General features: G+C 41.1%; 1 protein-coding gene across 1 annotated transcript in view; it reads right to left on the reverse strand.

Annotated features, from left to right (window-relative positions):
• Positions 1–955: 955 nt before the first annotated feature.
• LOC309407502 (neurogenic locus notch homolog protein 2-like) overlaps positions 956–21,386 on the reverse strand; it is a 44,683-nt gene continuing 24,252 nt past the window's right edge. The window contains exons 5-7 of the mRNA XM_082003049.1: positions 17,707–17,829; positions 2,047–2,280; positions 956–1,217 (exon numbers count right to left, since the gene is read on the reverse strand). Coding sequence (XP_081859175.1) covers positions 1,000–1,217; positions 2,047–2,280; positions 17,707–17,829 — 575 coding nt within the window. The 3' untranslated portion in view covers positions 956–999. The remainder of the gene's footprint in view (positions 1,218–2,046; positions 2,281–17,706; positions 17,830–21,386) is intronic.

Genomic DNA, 21,386 nt, shown 5'->3' on the forward strand with positions numbered 1-21,386 from the left:
ATGGTCTTTTCCAGTGGTCATTCCTTTCTGGCAAGTAATACTGGGGAAAGACTGTTCATCCTTTTGGGGAAAGGCTATTGTGATTGAAGAAAACACGTGGCAGTTACTTGCCTGTCAGGCGCAAAAGGAAAGATTGCCATCATTACCAACGGACCAAAGGAGCAACTCTGGTCCGTATTACTAACTATGGTTCTTAAGAGGAGAGTATCAAGTAGCAAGGATTAAAGAATTAGTGATGTTTTCAAGATTTTTATCTCTAGATCATCTTTTACGTTTATTTCACTCCTGAGGCTGACAAGATGCCACCATGGCCACAAAACCACCAAACTAGTCCTTTGTGTGTTTTCAAAAAGGAACAGCACTCTTGTCCAAGGCAGACTGAGGAATGAAATTCAAAGAAGTGATTCTTTCCAATACTTCCAGGAGTGCTGGTTAGGTATCACCTTCATGCATCACACTCTAGAAGCATGAACTAGCACTCTCAAAACTACAAGCAAGTCTGTGAGAACCCAGCTAACCCCCCAAACAACAAAACAAATAGCATGATATCACAGAACTACAGTTTTAAAAGTCCACGTGGTCACCAGTCTTAGAAGGAACTCAAAAGATCCAGCCATATTCTGGCTGTCAAACAGCCCTGATATATTTCTACCAAGGCAGGAGCTGCAGCAGCTCCCACACAAACTGCGGTACTTTGGTTGTACACTGCAGTTCTAAGGGTCAGCTTAATTACTGCATCCGTTTGTGTGCGCTCCTCACACAATGCTAAAAAAGCCCTCTTGCACAATGAAGAATAGTTAAGCATCTCCCTGCTTTTCATATTGCAGAGGCTAACAGTTCAAATATGGACAGCTATTCTGATTCAGCCTTTTGCCCCAAGTCTTGCACAAGATTTAAAACTCATCTAAAGGCTCTGAAACGAAAGAGGGAGAGCAAGAAAGGAGTCGCGCTTATGTTGAGAAGCTATGGTAAGATGTATATTCTTGCCCCTCTGTTAGTTCATAAAGCAAACAACACAACTTCCCTGTTCATGTACTCACAAATAGCAAATAGAAACTCACCCATTGCACATTCATCCACATCCTCAGTGCAGTCTGCTCCCTTATGGCCTTGAGGACAGGTGCATATATAGTGTCCATTCACAGGATTGGTATCACACAGAGCACCCTTCTGGCATGGATTGCTAACACATGCATCATCCAAGTGGCACAGAAGACCTACAGAAGCATCCGAGAGTTTATTCAAAAAAGTGAGATACAGCAGTCAGACTGTATGTTACACAAACAGATCCCCTGTCCTGATATTTCAGCTAAAGACTCTCAACAGCTAGAAGCTTGAGCAATATTTGACAGGCTTCAACCTATAGACTACTACAGGGATTTCACCACACATAAACCATTACATTTAAATATAAATCCTGTGACTTCAGAGGTGTCTCCAGCACTTCTGGAGCAGTACAATGGCTTACCATTACCAAAATCTCCTCGGAGTAGTTAACTGACTCTTCTCTCTAAACAGCATGATGATATTTCTGACAGCTGAAAACACAGGTGCACATTAAGCTCACTTTCTTAATTCAGATACAAGTGATCAGCGTATTTCCCAGTAGTAGTAAAGAGACCTTCATATTTTTACCTACCATGCAACAGCAAATTTTCCACTATACCAGTAAGGGCATCCTCACTCACGCAAAAATATCTGTTTGCCTTCTAGACTTTTAAGTACAATTATTAGAAGTGGCACAGAGCAAGTCACCCTCATACCTAACTTGTCAGGCAAATACAGGTCCTGCTAAGCACCAGAAAAAGAGCTGCTTTCCTTGCAATCTAAACTGTAATAAGTTTGTCTTCCAGCCTAATACAAATACTTCTTTGTCCCAAACTACAGAGGTTTAAAAGGTCTTTGCTGCAGACAACACGTTTCCCTTTGTTCTTCCTGGTTTGGCTACAAAGTGTGTAAAATAAACACACCACTTTAAGCAAATGCATAAACTTCAGGAAATCTCTTTTACTAAGTACCAGACCTATGCAAGTTTTCTGCCCTTACCTGCCTTTCCTTCTGGACAAATACATGAAAAAGAAGCCACTCGATCAATGCAAGTAGATCCATTAGCACAGGAGGCAGTGAAGCAATCATCAATGTTTTTACTGCAGTCATCCCCACTCCAACCATTGACACAGACGCAGGCATAGCCTCCATTGTGGTTGGTGCAGGTACCTCCATTCTGACAAGCATTGGGCTGGAGCTGACATTCATCAACGTCTTCAGTGCAAAACTGGCCTGATGCACAAAAAGAAACAAGTTTAATACAAGCTCAGACACAAGAAGATTCTTGCACAGACAACGTAACCAAGGGAAACACTGTAGTCCGACTTGATTGCCACTTATTTCTAGGACCTGAGAACTTCCATCAACACTGTCATCAAACTAGGCAATGACAACTTGGCATCCCTAAATGACTGCAAAATAGGAGCTGAACTGCAAATAACTTTAAAAAGGCACAGTGTGAGCGCCAGCAGGCAGCCTGCAGTATATGAAGACATATCTGTAAGGATGTGAGAAGGAGAAAGAATGAAGGTCTGCCTGCAGAGCAGCCAGGGAGACTAAGAAGAGAGAAGATGGCCTCACGTGAAAATCTTGGCCAAAGCAGTGTCAACAGGCCAGCAGCAAAGTAACTCTTATCAGGAGAACTTAATTCTTCCCTATGTAATTATGCAATTGATGAGGAAGAATAGAATTCTCGAGACTCTTCTATCTAAAATATTCATTTTCCTTCCCCTGGGTATTTCCACAGACAACCACAAATAGTTAGGGTTTTTTTGGTGGTTGTTTGTTGGTTGGGTTTTTGGGGTTTTTTTAGAGACAAAATAAATATTCTAATAAAACATTTTAATGACTGGAGATATTAGAGGAAAGAAAACAAATGTACACTGTTTCAGGGATTTTTAAGGAAAAGGACCACTGGACTACTGAGATCAGTTTCAAGGGATACTGAATTTCATGGTCACATCTATAGGAAGCTCTGCAATTCACATTTACTAAAATATGTATTTATGCAAATCCATCTTGCTTTGACATCAAGATCAGGAGAACCTACCACCTGCATCAATATTTCATTTCAACACTTACTCGTCTTCCCAATTGAAGTTGCATTGTTTACTTTTAAGCTGCAATTGTTTAGCTTATGTTTCAAGTCATTCATTCTTCTTTTGAGTTTCTTAAACAGATAAAACCTAATGGCTAATCACCAGTAATTTCTTCTGGCTGGCATACAGGTGCACATGTGCAACCATGGAGTACTGGTCACAGTCCACAATCATCTTTTTCATAAACTATTTCTCCCCTTTCTGTTATGTTAAGGACTCTCTTGCACTGAAAACATGCCTTTTTTTTTTTTTTTACAGTTCCTTATAACTTGCTTTTACCACCCTTCCTAAAACATTGATATGATGTACATAGCACCAAAAGACCGCCCTTTATCAGAGAATAAGATTAGATTTATTTAATCTAGCTGCCTTCCCAACCCCTGCAGCTGACAACATCACCTCCCTCATTAGCTCGCAGAAGCTTTCCATTGCTTGGGTCAAGACTCTTAAGCAACTGTGTTGCTACCACCAAGATCCTCTCATTTGTCATCTCCAGCTACTGTATCAGCTGCACTTAACATTTGCCTGGAATTCCTCCCGTATTCCAAGAATAAGAAATTCAAGAGCAGGACACAGATCTTCCCTGCCAATTTGCCTGGGCTCCAGTTTATTCAGGTTTGCCAATTTAAAAATACTTATTAGGCGTTGCTTAACAGTCACCTTGTTTATTAATGGCCCAGAAATTATGATGCAAGTGCACACATGCACCCTCCTCCAATACACAAACCTGAAACATTTACTGTTGGGAGGAATGTAAAAATGTTCAGTCTTAACCATCTCCATCTACTATACCAAAACCATGATTTCTTTTGTTTTCAAAGTACTTAAATAAACCTTAGCCTTTGGTCCTGTGAGCTCTAGATTTTTTTCCTTAGTGGCAAAGAAATAAAATAACTTAAAAAAAAGTTGCACAGCTGACTTTGTTCTGTGCATGTGTTCCTTCCTCCAGCAGGACTACTTCAAAACAAGGGTTTTGACACTTGAAAAAACATAATAAAATTTTAACAATAATAATTACAATAGAGTTTTCAGAATTAATCCACACTTCACAGTTTACTTAGTAAAACAGTTGAGGGGAAATCTAACACTTCATATTGTTATCTACAAAACATAGCGCTCTACACTATGAAAAAACAAAACCACTCATTTGTCATAATAGAAGTCGTTTGTTCATTAGCTTTCGATATTAGCTTATCAGTAACCAAACTGAAAAGAGTCAGTTATCTCAGACTGGTTCCTAGTAGTCGTGCGTATCTCGCAACTCAACACAACTGACTTCCTTTTAAAAAAACTAATCAAGACATTATTTGCTTATTATAAAAGTGATTTTCCTTCTTTTCTTGGAGGAGGCCCAACCCGGATCAAAGAACGCACTCTCTGCAGAAGCGTTCTTGCAGCATTTACATCCTCCTTTTGACTGCAGCCAACTTAAACTTGGTATCACTAAAGCGTGAACAGTTTCCAGCACTGAAGTCGCCGCGCCACTCAGGCTTCTAACGCACCTCTCAGCATCGCCTGCCTTGCGAGTGGTTGAAGAGCAGTCCTGAAACACAACTTTTGTGGAGGGTTTGGTGGATTGGGGTAGAGGGTGTGTATTTGTGGTTTGCTTGTTGGTTTTTTTTTTTTTTAAGCAAAGATGGGCAAACTACTCCTTCAAATAAACTCTCTGTGTTTGTTTTTAACTTCCCATTTCAAGTGTCACTAGCACTACCAACACTTAGGAATTTTTTTAATGTCTTCTTTTGCTAGCACTTATTTTCCACTTCTAGAAAGGACAGTACCAAGTGACATCACCAATGTCCTTGCAATAACCCTATGTCATATTTCCACAGCCCTAAACTAAAACAAACTTTTAAAAGGTATATCAATGTCTCCACAAGAGGTGAAAAAGCAGAGCTTAAACTTCTTCGAGCAATTCAACTGCATTTCAAGAACATACCACATTTGAGCTCCTTAAATTTGATCTTCACCCAGCTTCTCAGATTTCTAATGCTCCTTTTGCAGCTACCAGATCACAATCATATTTGTGTTTAATTATGGATATGAGCTCCCCATCTTCATGTTGTTTGTTTTAAAAACAAAGGAAATTTAACTCAATGAGGGGCATAAATGAGCAATTAACTATTGCATTTTACTACTGAGTATTTTAATTAAATATTTTAATTAAAAAAACTTGTTCTTTAGTGAAGTTATAATTGAAATCCAGACTCAACTTCTGGGAAAAAAAAATATACAAATCAAAAGCAACATAAGGCAAGCAAAGCATATCAATCTAACTACACTAATAAAGTACTCAGTCTCATCACCATCAGGCAATGTAAGTGTAATAGTTTTTGAAATATTTTGGAACTATGTTTTAACATACTACAAATCCCAGACTAAAGCCCGAGGTGCTCACATTTCTTAACTGGAGCTGGTGAATTGGCAAGAATGCAAAGCAATTTCAAGTTCACTGAGAATGCTTGAGCCCTTTTTGCTGAAGTAGGGCTTAAGTGGCTTGGAAATGCATTCTGTGGTCCAAAGTCTTCAAAAGAGAGAAATTAAGGTTTTTGAGGTGGGGTTTGCATTGTTTAGACACCCTATGGTTGCTTATATGGTGTTTTTGAATCTTTAGGTGTTAACACAACATGGGATTAATGGTCAATATTGTAATTCTTCACCACAGTATTTTGGAAGGGGTTTTTTGTTCAGGTTTTTGGTGCTGTAGTTTGTTGGGTCGGGTTTCCGCCCCCAGAAATGAGCACACACATCTGTAAATGGCTTTCAAGGCTGCCCTCCCTCAAAGCAGCATCGTCACTTAATTCTTAGTGGGACAGCAGCATGGCTACAACCTCTCATCCCCCCAAAAGGGCTGATTTGCCCTCACTAGAGACTTCAACTCCTTGTGCAAGTGACAGAAATATATTAATATTTTGGGCAGGTGCTGCAAAGAAAAGATTTGATGCATCTGTTGTCAGCGAGCTACGTCTTCAATGCAGTGTCTGTCCTGGGAGCTTCCTGAGCAACTTTTTCACAGCAGAGACAGAAGTCTTGTTCGGCCTTGGACATAAACAGGATTTAACTCTAAAACTGCCCAATAAATGTTCTGCACAAGACTTCTCTCTGCCAGGTTAGTTAGGCAGATTTTTAAATCAAATGAGACAAAAATATCTCTGAAAAAGTTTACTTAAGGGATCCTACTTTGACTTAATTGTAACTGAACTAAGTATATTTATTTGTAGCCATGTACTTGGTAAGCTTAATTCTTCCTAAAAATCTTGAGCAGAAAACAAGTCTTTCATTCACAGAACTGAAATTCAACTTCAAAGTGCAAACTCTGTTACGAATTGTACGATATCATACACATCTTCATAACCCTAGTGCTTCTGAATGCCACAACCACTTCAGCTAAATGTTAATTCATTTAGCTGCAAGTTTCTGAAAGTATTTCTTTTCTTGTGCTCTAGCTAGTTTCAATTACATTTCTAAAAGAAACATAGTAAATATAGAGTGAACTAGTGAAGGCAAGCACAAAGACACTAACTGTACACTATTTTAATGGAAATGTAGAAACATACATATAAAAGACAACAAGAAAGGAAACACAAATTACTCCAAGCAGCTAATAAAAGCCTAACCTGACCTTGATATTTGCAGAGCCTGGGAAATCAGCAAAATGCCGACTCAGGTTCTAAGTGACCTTGTACAATGTAAACAGCTAGTCCATGTGGTATTTCAAAATTGAAAACTAGAAGTAGAAAAAGGGAACAGCCTTCAACTCTTAGCACTTTTTGCCCACTATGAAACTAAGTTACTTCCTGCATATTTCCCCTCAGAAAAGCCATATGGAGTAAGACAGACATATTTGCTGCTTTGATTGCTCCCATTTTCAGACCAGCAGGAACTGGACAGGAACTCCAGGAGCTTCTCTTTAGGCAGACACAGGATGCAGAGATTCAAGGCCCCTCCAGTAGTTGCACCAGATTTCATTGATGAGAAACAGCCAGCCCCTTCTCCTAGAGGTTTTCATGTTAAAAGGAAAGTAAAGCTTGATTTATAAAGGTAGGGCAGATAGCACATAAAATGAGTACAACCCTACACTGCAGAAGTAGAGCATTAGCTTGAGCAAATAAGAAATCAAAACAGTCACCCTGGGAAGCAGCAATAGACACCTCCAAAAGCTAATCCTACCAAACCATACAGGCTTTGCATAAAGCCCAATTCCAGCTGCACTGATCCTGCAGCTGAATGCAGGACTTTCAGCCAGTTCAATCAGAGGTCTTCATCTTTGGCAGAGCAGACTTTCCATAAAGGAAAAAGTTTTCTTGGCCTCTTAACAGCCCTCCAGCAGGAAGGTCTCCTGATGCACAGCTGGAGTACCAGAGGCTAAAGCTCCTGAGAGGAGATCTCACATGCAGTGTAAGCACTAAAACATTTAGTAGGACAAAGAGTGCAAATACGTTCCTGTGCCTTGGGGAAAAAAAAAAAAAAAAAATCAATTCTTTGAAAACTGAGCTGGGAGGAGACAGCAATGTCCATTTCTCTCAAAATCACAATCATGACAGCGTGGACTCTGACTGAAGTGGAAGTCAGAATATCTTACAAGTTTAGTGATACTGGAAGGGAAGGAGAATCCAGCAAGAATCACAAACTGGTCCTCAAGGTCCTAAGAGACTCACTGGAAGAGGAGCATCAGGTTTCAAGAGAGTCTTATGCCCCCATCCTCAGTACCTCACCAGAAGTTTGTCACTTATCTCAGACTAGTGCTCCAGTACACAGGGAAGAGCTCACTTTCAAGAGCTCTCTTGAAAGGGTTATGTGGGAAGCTATAAACCAGATCTAGACAGAAACTCTCTAAAAGAGTAATTTAATTCACAAAGTATTCCAAACATTATTGTACCATTTTTGAATAGGGTCAGTGTAGCTAAAAGCAAGCATGGTTCTTAGAACTGTTTACATTCATTTCTCCAAGTTTCAAAGGACTACTAAGTGAGAAGGTGAACAGCATCTTATCAAGACTCAAGAATGGGCTAACAGATAAGAAACACTATTTGTATAAAAGACTGAATCCAACTGTGGGAGAAGGTCAGCAGTGTCACACCACAAGGGACCATGTGGTTTCTTCCCCTTTCTAACCACCTGTGTGTATATTCAGGATGCTGGCTGGCAGAGCACATCTGGCTGGAGAAGGACATTTCTCTGTCCAGTTCTTTCTTGTAACACAAGGAAAACTTCCGTATTTACAGCATAACCCAATGCATGTTCGTCAGTCAGGTCAAAGTTCAGTTTCCTCAAGTTGCTGTGTGAGTCTCCTCAGCAATTGGAAGAGTAAAGGAAAAACTGCACGGAGCTATCGGGTCTTCCAGTAAAATGGTGTTTATGAAAAATACTTTCTCTCACATGTTTTTGAATTGTGTATTTGTAAAAACATCCAATTAATCTTTAACCCACAGAATTATCCATACTTCTTGAAAAAATTAAGTTACAATTAATGTATACATACAGGCACTGGAGGATTTAATTAATGGCCTGGAAGGAGATGAACAGTAGGCAGTGACATCTTTAACAAAATAATATTTATGTTATCCAAGAGGAAGCCAGGGAATTTCAGACAGATTCAACCAAGTGAGGTTGCTGGGCAGTGCAACAGCAGACAAAGGCTTGATGCACAAATGCCAAGTAAAATACAAGGGCAAACAGACTTATTGCAGAAGGTTTTGGTTAGGCACTCCTTGAGTAAAGACTTTAGCTTCCCTGGAAGAGTTCAGTGGGGACCTCTGCTCAATCACAGTTTTAATCAGCAAAATAAACATCGCTGACAAGACATTTGACTACAAGGAAGAATAACTAATGCAAACAATTGTTGTGTAATAGCAATGGCAAACCCTCAATGTGGAATACATTTTGCAGTATTGAAGCCACCACCTCTGAAATAAGACATTGAAAAGGGGTAGAGTTCAGAGTTCGAAGACTGATAGAGAAAAGAATTTCGTAAGAGACTTACAAAGCAACTGTTACCCACAAAGGCAGAAAGACAGATTATAAAAAGTATAATACAACAGTTATTGCAGGGAAGATATAGTGCATGGCAACGTATACAAAAGAAAATATTTGATCATTTATATAATTTGCTTTATCAGGTATCTCAAAGCATAGAACTTCAAACTTCTATGAAAGAGGTGACACCTTTACACAGACAAGAACATCCAGGTAATACTGAAAGGGATCTCACGTGTGATATCCAGATCGCATCCAAATTCCAGACCCTCTGACAAAGCCACCTGCACAGCTCACTGCAGGCAATCCGATGAATGAGTGCTGCTTTCAGCTCCAAGGATGGCTTCAGGCATGCACAGAATTCAAAGGACTACACTGTTTACATCGGCAAAAAGTGTCCCCAGTTGCACGGGTGTTTAGTAAAGGTCTTCCCTGCTTAAGTATTATCATAGTTTCCCCTGAAAAAAGGGCTGAAGCCAAATATTTCTTTCCCCCTTGCAGGAGTTTTCTAAAGAAGTTAGAGGCATCACAGCCCTCAGAAAAGTGCTCTTTCCCCAGGATCTCACAGCATCTTTCTCCCATTTAAAATACAGACCTACAGAGCAACAAAACAGTAGCAGCCATTCCCAAGCCTCAGGTGTTGGGTTTTTGGTTTTGTTTTTAATAGGTGTGTATCTTAGGCGATGTTAAATGCCATCCAAGATATCATAAAATTTAAGAGCTTAATATAGAATTTGAACAATTGAAGATGAATCTACAATTGTAGTGAGCAGAGTAAACATCTGTGTTTATTTTAGGCTAATATGGTGGAGAAAAGAGTTTAATTTCATAACCACACTGGGAAGCATGTAGTGGAACTAATGGGCTTTTACAAGGGATTTTACAACCCCCAAATACAAAACTCTGGGCTTTAAGAGACTTACGCACGCCCTGATCCATTAAATACTGCCCTAAATCACTCCCCACAGACCACTGGGTAGAAAGCGCAGTCCTGACAGAGCTCTTCAGAGGCAGTAATACAAATGAACAGAACAAAATTCATTAAAAATTATTAGTGATGCACTAACGACAGACTGGTTTAATATGGCAGCGGCAGGTGAAATTACTGGGGACAGCAGCAGGATAGAGAAGTAACCAAAAGGAAATACGCATCACCAAGCTGTTCTCCATTTTGCCCTTCTCTTTTACCTCCTCTGGAGAATCCAGTGAATCAGGGAAATACCTAACAAGTGAAAAGATCTGCAAGGCAAAAATGTAACAGTCTGAGCCAAAACTTACAATAAAAGCTTCATATTCTCAAGCTATCTCAGCAACGCATCTTTAGTAATTATCCAAAGACAAATCACCTCATTCTAAGTACAAGGGAAGGGACAGAAACTGCCAGAAACAAGTCAGCTGCAGATAAAACAACTGTTACTGTTAGCGTGGTCTCACAGCACACATCCACCACCCCAGCCTCACCAGAGTGGTCTAGCCTAGTTTGTTTTAGTGCCAAACACATGCAAGATGTACTGAAAACTTTAAAGACAGCTCCACAAGAGATTATTTGGCACATTTGATCGCAAAGAATATTTCCCGGCCTGGAAAGTCACCAAAGGCGCAAGGGAAGAGGCAGCAGTGTGGTCTGAATTGGATGCTGTCATTCTGTCATCGGATCAGTTCAGCTGTTAACACCTCAGGTGTTTTATTACAGCTACTTCCGAAGCAAGGCTTGCTGTTGGGAAATGGAAAGCAGCACAAAACAAACGGGAAGCTGCAGTAGGTGTTCCTGAATGCAGGAAATAAAGTACTAACTAACGGTGTAACTTTCAGTGCCAGTGAAATCAGTCTGCTCTGCACAACGCTGGAATCAAGTACCACAAGAGAAACAAACAACATCCAGGATAAAGTTTACATCCCATGCTTCAAATCATCTGTACACTCAAACTCAGAGCTGCCAGGTCTGGAGCCTGCCACGTGCTCCCTGCTCCCTTTGTATCTGCCAGTTCAAACATGAGGAAGAAAAAGAATCATAATCCCTCTTGGCCTCTTTCAGAGAGCTGTCTCTTGGAGATACTACTGTAGTGACAGCAAGTCATCAGCCAACTTGCCAAGTCTGGCATAGACAGATCTCAGCCAGTACCAGAGAGGCAACTACGCTTTTTAATAAAGTCTGGAAAGGCACCAGAAAGTCTACTATTGCTACACCACTGGGAAAGATGGCTGCACTTCTCATGGGAGTCTGACCCAGTCTCCCTGTGCTAACACAAAGGTAAAGACTGCTCTTTGCGTGTTACATATGCACGTGCCAACCAGGATCAGAAAAGAGCGCAACCCTGACAGCACGCTCTGGCAGGTAATAATCAATACTCTATAGAATGTAGCAAGGATGTGTATTCCACCATTTAGGAGACTGGCATGTTCAACATTGATGATCCATGTCATCTAGCGTCAGAGTTCGTTCCTCTGTTTCAAGCCTCCAAGTATTCCAGCAAGGCAGTATTTTTTGAACACTAAGTTAGCATGACTTGTTACTATATACTTTGTGATACAGAAGCTGAGGAAAATGGTATTTGGCAAAGAAAGTTTTAAAAAACAAAATACCAGGGCATATGATCTTACATAAAAATGTTAAACATTAGCCTTTTGATGTTTATCCTCCCTTCTTAGCAAGGAAAAGTCACATCTGCCCAGAGTTTAAGGCTGTGATTTTCAAAGAAAACCAAGGTAGGGAGCAAATATTACTCTAATTAAATAGGAATTGAACCCTTAACACCCCCCTTTGAAAATTCCTGACTAAAGCTCTGCAGAAAAAGTAACCCTTGTGCTAGTGTTTAAGAGCATATGACCAAGCTAACAGCTATTTTAATTAAAAAGCACAGTCCTGCTGCCTGAAGAGCTTTTCTGCTCGAGACAAACATTTGCTTCTTAAGCTGCCTCCCAATGCTGGAGTTATTTGGTGGAGTCAGCTGTCAGCACACTGTGCTTCCCTTGAGACAAAGGTCTCCTAGATTTTAAAATACACAGTTCACTGGAGCCCCCTTTTCAGGGGAAAACAAAGCCTAAATAAATACAACTACCATGGGAGTCTCGCCTTTCTAGCCACAGGAGTACAAATAATGAAAGGAGGCAAGCAGGCCAAGCCTGCAACTGAAGCACTATAATGTAGGTCTTCCAAAACCCACTTGAACATGGACATAGTGTGTCCCCTAAACCCGGAGACTCAACCCCACAACTCCTGATGCAGCACTTCAGGGGCAAACCGTGCAAAGGACTTAACTCAATGGAGGATACAAATCTCTGCTGTGTGCCATTCCTTAACGGTGATTTGGGCCAAACACAGATTCATGATGATCCTCTGAAACACTGCAAACTTTCCACAGGAAAGTAGGCCTCCTTCTCAGCCAAGAAAAACCAAAGCATTTACAGCATTTTACATTGTTAATCACTTTAGTACTCAAATTCTCAAGTCATCTTTCTTGACACAGAGCTGCACAGGTTAGATCAACAGAGTAAACAGGTGCATTTTAAATAAAGTCTTGTTTCTTTACATGAATTGTAGTCTGGAACAACTGAGCCGCCTTGAAATCCTCAGATGGCTTCACCTTCCTGTGGAAGGACACCCTAACCTTCCACACGACTTAACAGCCCCCGACCGCCATCACTTCCTCTGCATCCACTCACCCATGAGACTGCTCTGTGAATTTTAATTCCTGATCCCAGACAAGGAGAGGGAGGGGAAAAAAAAAAAAGCAGTTGGACAGGATTTTTTGCTAGATTAGTGAGTTAAAGTGGTATACTCCAACAAATACCAGAGCCAGCTCAGGGGAAGGGTGGCTGGGAGCAGGCAGAAAAGGCAAAGACACCTTCCCCCTCAGACCACAGCAAGCCCATCAGGCTGGTTTAACTGCTGCAGAACAGCAGCATGAAGCAGAGTCTTCACAGGGGACGGACATTGACAGGATTTTTTGGCTAATCTTTACTCAAATCACACTTAAAAACCACAAAATTCTCTGGCCTGCCATGCACAGAGGAAGACTTCAGTCTTTCACAAAAGCATCTTTATCTATTTCCAAGAAAAGGTGAGCTTTGTTACACATCTGCAACATTGTGCTTTGAAAAGACCCAACAAACACTGGTTCTGACAAAGGATTTAGTGCTGGACAAAATAAAGTCATCCTTAAACAAACAAACAAAAAAATCAGTTAACATTCAGCAACAGGAAAGGTCTAGGGCAGTTTCACCAAAAACACATCCATGAGTGTCTTTGCCAGTTACAAATATATGAGGTTGACAATCATTATAACCATATGAAACACAAGAACTTTGAAGGTGACAAAAACATTAGTGACAGCAGGAATTTCTTGTCATTGTTTCTGAAAGGCAAGATTTTATCTTTCCGGAAAAAGCAGCAAAATGAAAAAGAAAAGGCACGCACTTCAACAAAAAAAGGAACTGTGAGCTCTGTTTGAGGAGTAGGAAATTAGACCAAAAGCAAACAGTCTTTCAAAAGCTAGATTCTAGTAACAAACAGAAAAAATATTTTGTAAAAAAATGCATAGTTATGTAGTCCAGCCTGCCACCTGTCAGGGAATTACAAGAGGCAGATGGTTACCAAAAGGAATTGGGATAGATTCTGTTTCAGTAAAGGATGCTTCAATATTACTTTACACAAAACTATTTTTCATCAGATGCAGTACAGCTTCTTGATTTTTCTAGCAAGGAATGGGACTGGTTTCTCCATGTCATGAAGCACAAACTATATTAAAAAACATGCTAGATCATCATCCACAGCATGAAGATTAAATAAAGACTAAAACTGCAAATAGACAAGTTTAAACTTCTCCAAGATTACTTGACAAGTAAGTATCTGAAAAAAGAGACTGCAGAAGAATTGTTATGAAGACAGCACATCTACACTCTTAAAGTATTTTTAGAATAATTAGCACTTTTCATTTCTGGCCGACATTGACTTACAAACATGCATGTTTGTGCCTTTGTGTGCTGCTTAAAAAAAACCAAAACGTTTTCTAACCTTAAGGTCCCATTGGAAACTTTTGATTTCCTGAAGTGTTCACTCTCACAGTCCCACACTGTTGGGCTATGAGCATTAATCAGGACAGACTCCAAAAGAGTTGTTTGCTCAGCTCTCCCCTCTTCACTTACCTTAGAGATTATTTACAATGTTATAAACCATATTTGTGCAAAGGATGGACTTGCACTTATACAACATTTCCTTATCGCTGAGTAATTTTTATTGTAGTTTACTCCTGTCAGCATCATCTGCAGTTTAATTTAAAAAAAAAAATCCTCTCCCTCTCCAAACTAATCTAGCAGTCCTCCATCTACCCTCCCTGTTTTGTGCCCTGCCTCAGCGCCACACCTCATGTCTCCAAGCTGGACGTGTACTGTTACCCTGCACCTTCTCAGTCTCTAACTGAAGATGCAGGAAAGGGATTGAAGTCCATTCAGAGAACCAAGCTTCTTTTAAGAAAACACTACTGAGATGATGGAAGTAGGGTCACTGCTGGGCTGAGCTGCAGGACCACATTAAAACAACAGGCATTCAGGTGACTTGCAAGACATTTGTCCACTCACACCACATGGCTGCATTCACTGCAGAGCTGGACAGGATTTCGGTGTGTCATGGGACATCACTTGCACATATGTTTATTGGGCAAAAGGAATATTATAGATACAATAAATGAAGTCTTAAAGGGCAGCTGGCCAAGAGCTTTTCACTGCACAGGCTTTCAAGCAAAGCAACATATAGGAGGCCCCAACCACAGCCCTCCACTGCCATTGTGAGCCTTCAGCCTCCGGAGACACTCAGATCAGCAGTTATGCTGCAGAGGAATCACTAAGGCATCCTGTGGCTACTGCCCCACGTGTGTCAAACCTACACCAATGTGAACACGCATAGCTACTTCTGAAGTTACTCATGTTTCAGTTTGAACATCAAAAATGGCACTGTTCATTTCAGACAAGACAGCTCCTCAAAGGCTCCAGCATTCATTGTTCCAACAGTCAACCTGCTGCTTCCTAAATGGTGAGACCAGTTCTAGTTCCAAACTGCTCTGATTCTTGAAGTCTAGAAAGTCAATGGCCTTGAGAAGCCATCACCTAAAACCACTGCTACGCTAATAAACTTAACTTCAACCATAAACAAAGGAAATTCTCAGAAAGCCCATTCCATTAAATCGTTTTAGGAAGCCATGGGAACGTAAGGCTTGGGGAGTTCCTCACTCTTTCCAGGGTTTCAAAGGTAATCATCCTTCATGCACACGAGGTCTTCCAGACAGACTGTCCACACAGAAGAAAGGTGGCACAAGACTAGGCCACAACATGGGTCTAATGATTTTTCCCAATGCTAGTCAGAGCCCATAAGAGGTTCAGAGAGGGAACCACCACAACTGCAAAGAATTTGAGTGGTTAATCAGAGAGACAATCTACCACAAAACCAAACAGACTCACAGCCTAGTATAGAATCACAGAATCGTTAAGGTTGGAAAAGACCTCTAAGATCATCAAGTCCAACTGTCAACCCAACACCACCATGCCCACTAAACCATGTCTCAAAGTGCTATGTCTACATGTTTTTTGAACACTTCCAGTGGTAGTGACTCCACCACCTCTCTGGGCAGCCTGTTCCAATGCTTGATGACTCTTTCAGTAAAGAAATTTCTCCCAATATCCAATCTAAACCTCCCCTGATGCAACTTAAGGCCATTTCCTCTCGTTCTATCACTAGTCACTTGGGAAAAGAGACCATCACCCACCTTGCTACAACCTCCTTTCAGGTAGTTGTAGAGAGGGAGAAGGTCTTCCCTCAGCCTCCTCTTCTGCAGACTAAACCACCTCAGCTCCCTCAGCCACTCATACGTCTCTTCCAAGTGAGTTGCAGAAGTCATCCCAAGTTGCAGAAGTCATCCCTAGTTGACAGCAGCCATCCACCCAAATCCTGTAAGCCAAGCTAAATTTACAATGCCTCTACAAAGCAAAATAATCCCTTGTAGATTATATACTCACACTGTACACACTCATGATCCATCATATCCTCTGTGCTTCAGGAATAAGCCTGAGATTAATTTACTACTGACAGACACTAGAAGCCATAACAAGGTTTATCATTTCTGCGGCATTGAGCAAGATTTTAGGGGTCACTGAAGGGTTGTTGGCTCTACACCCAAGCTCTCTTCTTGTTTTCCTTTGCAGGTTTCACTTTCTGCAGGCTTTAAGGACATATAGAAGGACAAAGAAGCAGTATAGAAGCAAGGGCTCATTAAGGGGAAGACTCATTTTCTCCTACTCACACCTAGTTTCAAAGAGCTCTGCAAGCACTGGTGCATTTCACTCATGTGGTTTTAACTTCATTTAAGAATATAGATTTTTAAGCTAATGAGGGTTCTCAACTGGCAGCCTCCTTTGCAGTTATTAACAACCGGTTTATAATGAGAATGATGCTCTCTGAGGAAAAAAATCTACAACACCACGAAACCTCTGGTCTCTAGTATCAAACTCCTCACAGTGCAGTTGTCTGAACTACCAATCACTACAGATGTTCTGGTTTCAAACATAGTATTTTCTAGATACAGAGAAAAATATGCTAAAGGTTCTTCAGAACCTGAGGAGCTAGTTCAAGCTCAGTTCCAAAACAAGTATCCCAATGTACTTTATGAAAGGAAAAATGCAAACTGAATCCATACCTCAGTTTTCCAGTTCTAGTGGTTTTTTTTACCTATGATTTTGAAAGAAGGGCAAAACTATACTCAGCTGAAAAAGTGTGCCAGCTAGGAATGACTAATGTGACTCAAAAAAACCCAAAACTGGAGGTATTTGTTTATTTTTGAGGTATGGAGACATTTTGTGACTAAAGATGACACTGAATTTCCTGTAAGCTGCTTCCTTACATCATGCATAACACTTTCTTGAAATGCATACTTTTTTCCCCTACAGACTCAGAGTAAAGCAGACTCATATATGAAGCAAAAGTAGCTTTGCTAGTCAGCGAACTCCAGCTAAAAATCACTCACAGTGGGAAAATAACAGTAGCAAAAACATAAGCTTCCCATACATACGCTTCTTCTTTTCCTTCCCTTCCTCCCACCTATGTCTTCTTTCAGATTCACCCTGTTCTTCAGCAGCATTAATATTATCTGCATGGGGATTGTTATCCCAGGTTAAAAATACCCCCAGGATATATCAGCAAAGCACCGTTAACACGCACACCTGTAACAGCAAAGCCACACTTTGTATTTTTGCAGAAAAGATACCCTCTTGCAAAGTAATCCATGCAGGCAGAAGTGCAATTCCAAATGTCGCACTGCATTACGGCTCAAGAATCACAGTACCTGTCTATCAAACCCACGCGCACATAAGCCTGTAATACTGCCCGTCGCAATGGGAAATTGCCCTCCATTGTGGTGGCTCTGATGCAAACAATTTTTGTAGGGTTCCACTAACATCTGTCCCAAGATTGCAGAACAAGTCACAGATGTGAGCTGTGTTTAGCCACAGTTGTATATTGGGTGAAGGCTGCAAGTCTGGCATTTCATTCCCATAAAGTGTGCCCAGCCCGTACAGGAATGTTTTCCATAATACATACCTGTCCATTGCGGTGGGCAGCGGCAGTTGTACGTGTTCACACCATCCACGCATATACCTCCATTTTGGCAGTTGTGATTTGGGCAGTCATCAACGTTGTGCCCACAGACACTTCCCTCGAAACCTGGATAAAGCACAAACACAGCACACTGAAATGGGCTTCAAGCCTCTTTCGAAGAGAATTGACCCTTCATGCAGCTTCCCCACTTTTTTTTTTTCCTTAAACACTTGCACTGTTAACTTAATCCCGATGAACCTCAATTATAGCATGCTGACCAGAAACTTCATTGAATGCCTTTGCCAATAGCATGCGGGTCAGATTACACAGTTAGAACACTACCACTGTAGGCAGATGGCCAAATACATTTTCACCACCAAAAAGACAATGGTATTTTTTCTTTAAGTGACTAATGAGCACTGTCATTCAAAGCAAGCAAAGTGAAGGCCAAGAGATTTAGTTTACTATGAGGTAAACTCATCACTGCCCACCAAGCAGCACTCAGAGAGCCACCCAGGACAAGTTTTTCCCATGGCAAAAAAGTGCCTGGTGTTCATTTCATGAATACCTCAGCATAGTTCATATGCCTTGGCTACGTCAAAGAGAGATCTTCTATGCTTTGAAAATGAGCTTCCACATTCCTGATTTGGCCCTCTTCAGTGTTAGACAAGTCAGTCATTTAACGAATCAGCCACCACCCAAGCGATGCTTATACACTAAGCCCTGACTGAGAAGCAGAAGAAACCAGACACCTTTCCCCAATGAAAATCAAGGCTCCTATTGAATATAGACACACAGGAAAAAAATCCTTGTTAGATCTCCCTCTCCTTTCAAACAAGGAGAAGTGGGGACATTAGGGAAGGGAGTTGTCAATAATCCATCTTCCTCTTGATCTCCCCTGCTGATTTATTTCGTGTTTCATTAAATAAACCTGCCATTTCTGCTGGATGAGAGCACTACTTATCAAAGGACAAGTGGACGCATGATAATGCGAATGAAGTAAATAATTCCAGAACACATGCGTTAATTTAAAACATCAGCTCTCCCCCTTCACTGCTTTGGAATGTAATACTAACATGACACAGTCCTCTCATCCAAAATTATGCTTTAACCCATCTACTTTTGATGCCCTGTTCCAGACGCTTCCCTAACATCTGTGTCAAGTCACATAGACCCTGTCAGCAACATCTGCTCCAAGACAGATCGTGCTATGTGGCAGATGAGACAGACTGAAAGCTCTGAAGCTTCTGCAGACCACCACTACTCTCAAGAGACTTGAGATGATGCATATGCATTCCTGCCTCTTAAACTTCTCCAATGCTACAGGTAAGAGTCAGAAGTGGAGTGCTGTTGCTAAGCTGTACCAAGTACAGTAGCATCCATCAAAGAACAGATTCAACTCAGGCAAAAAAAAAAAAAAGGGACCTGCATATTACCCTCTCCCTTCAAAGCCTTTCCCACCTTCACCCAAGGTCCTGCAAGTTTCATGGCAGTAGGGAAGGTTAAAATGAAGAGGAAATATACCATCGTTAGTCTTGAATCCTAATCACCACAGCAGCACCTTCCTGGCAAAAGGCACTGAGGAACAACTACTAAGGAATACAATTAGTATCAGATCACTATATTTAAAACTATATAAAGCCACCATCCATGACCAAAGGCTCAGCTGTAAAACACAGGAGTGTCCTATCAGCTTGCTTTTCAGCTTGAGGAGAATCATCCCACTGACCACAGATTGCACTCATGCCAGCAATGCGATCAGCATGGAAATGCACCCAGAACCACAAACTCCAAAGGTTTACATTTCTATCCTTACAGCCCAGACAATATGAAGACCTACCCTACCTTCTACTAAACAAATTCCTAACAGCAGGCATTTATTTAAAACTATCTTACCGTACTGCATATAAATTTAAAGCGGTCCAATGATTTTGGGTAATAAAGCATGAAAGTCATCCCAATACTAAAACATCACCAAGCCATTGCACATTTTCACATTTTAATCAGCTATATTACCATCTAAAAGCTGGTCCTCAAGCATCTCATGCAAATGTAAAAAACCATTAATCCCACACTAAAAGCTGAAGGATACCACTAGTGACAGCAGAACAGAAACAAAAAGGAGCTTACAAAAAAAGAAAGTGATGTAGTAAAAGGTTCAAGAGAAATGACACACAGCCAAGTGTGCTCAGTCAAAAGACATCTCCAAGTGAAAGGGAATCAGGAAGGGTTGAAATTGTGAAGATGACAGTATTTTGGTAACTTCCCAACTCCCAAATACCCTTTAAATTTGTCTTACTTGGAAGAAAAACTTTGGCTTAGTTGCAGAACATCTAAAACCTCTAAAGGTATGATTTGTGCATCCTCTTGAAGTAAAACTTACACTACAATAGTGGGATCTGCTCAATTTGTAAATAAAACTGTCCTAGCAAAGTTTAGCTTTCATTCGTAAGACCAGTCCTTTAGAGTCATCATCGTTTGGGCCAACGCACCTACATTTGAGCACGACAAGCATGAAGTTGCTCTGAGACACGTGAGCTTTTCTTAAACTGGGTCCCAGGATCCGATTTTGCAGTTACATAAGCTGATTCTTTTCCAGAAAGCCAGAGAGTTCACTGTTCCGATGTATTTGGACACCTGACACTGTTTCCTGTTCCCCTCTGTGCTGGGACTCACATGTTGTACTTTGCTTTCTCCCTTCAAGAGAACAGTTTGCAGTACATGTCCTGACTTTTGCTCTGTATCTCCAAGCACAGCAAATTAAGGAATGAGAACCTCAAGGGGAAAAGTGTTCCCACTGCTAGCAGCATGTTGTTCCTCCTCTAGTACACTGAGGGATGCAAGTAGATAAATTTAGTCCTATGTCATCTGAAATCTCCAGCCCATTCCAGAGCACTATAGCCAATTCCCTCCAAATCTTAATCCTTATCGCTATTTCAACCAATAAATGACACCTCAGACTTTCTGCAGGACCAATTTTGTATGGAGGCAGGAAATTATACCCGAACAAAAATGTCAGGTTATTGCCAGATTTAGGGCCTGCTGACAAGAAATTTGGGATCTCGACACAGAGCGCTAAAACTGACCTGCATCATTTTAACACAGAACTAAGTTCCTGCATACCCAGTGCCCAACAGCAGTTGCCTGCACGCAACTCCAACAGTTCAGCTTCTTGACAGGCTACTCCACGAAGACAGCCGGCTCACCCGGAACAGAGAGAGCATGTGCACCATCTGGCACCCCAAGACTGCTGCCATGCAGAACCTCCCACCCCAAAGGACGCAGCTCATCTCCAAATCCCAGCAAGCAGAGTCTCCCCCATCACGGGAAGTTCAGTACGCCTGTTAGACCCCATTCAGGACGCTCAGTGCGCGGGGCAGCGCGACGCTCCACGCCAGCATGAGGTTACTTCCTCTTCCCAGGAAGTGTTCCAGCTCTCATAAACAGCCTGCTCCAGCCTGACAGATCGTTTCCTGAACAAGCCCTTAGAAATCCCTAGGGTCCTTATCTTAGTTAATGGGTAATTATTTTGATGGATAACAATGAATAATCACTTTCCCAGCTAAGAACTTCCTCTATTGACTTGTTTAACATTCCATTAAAGGTTAGTTGCCAAATGAACTCCTTTTTTGTCAAATATTTGTAACTACGAGCTCATTCTTATATTTAAAGGAGTTGCCAAT

Source organism: Phaethon aethereus, assembly GCF_964289735.1.
Source record: "Phaethon aethereus genome assembly, chromosome: 8".
Lineage (NCBI taxonomy): Eukaryota > Metazoa > Chordata > Aves > Phaethontiformes > Phaethontidae > Phaethon > Phaethon aethereus.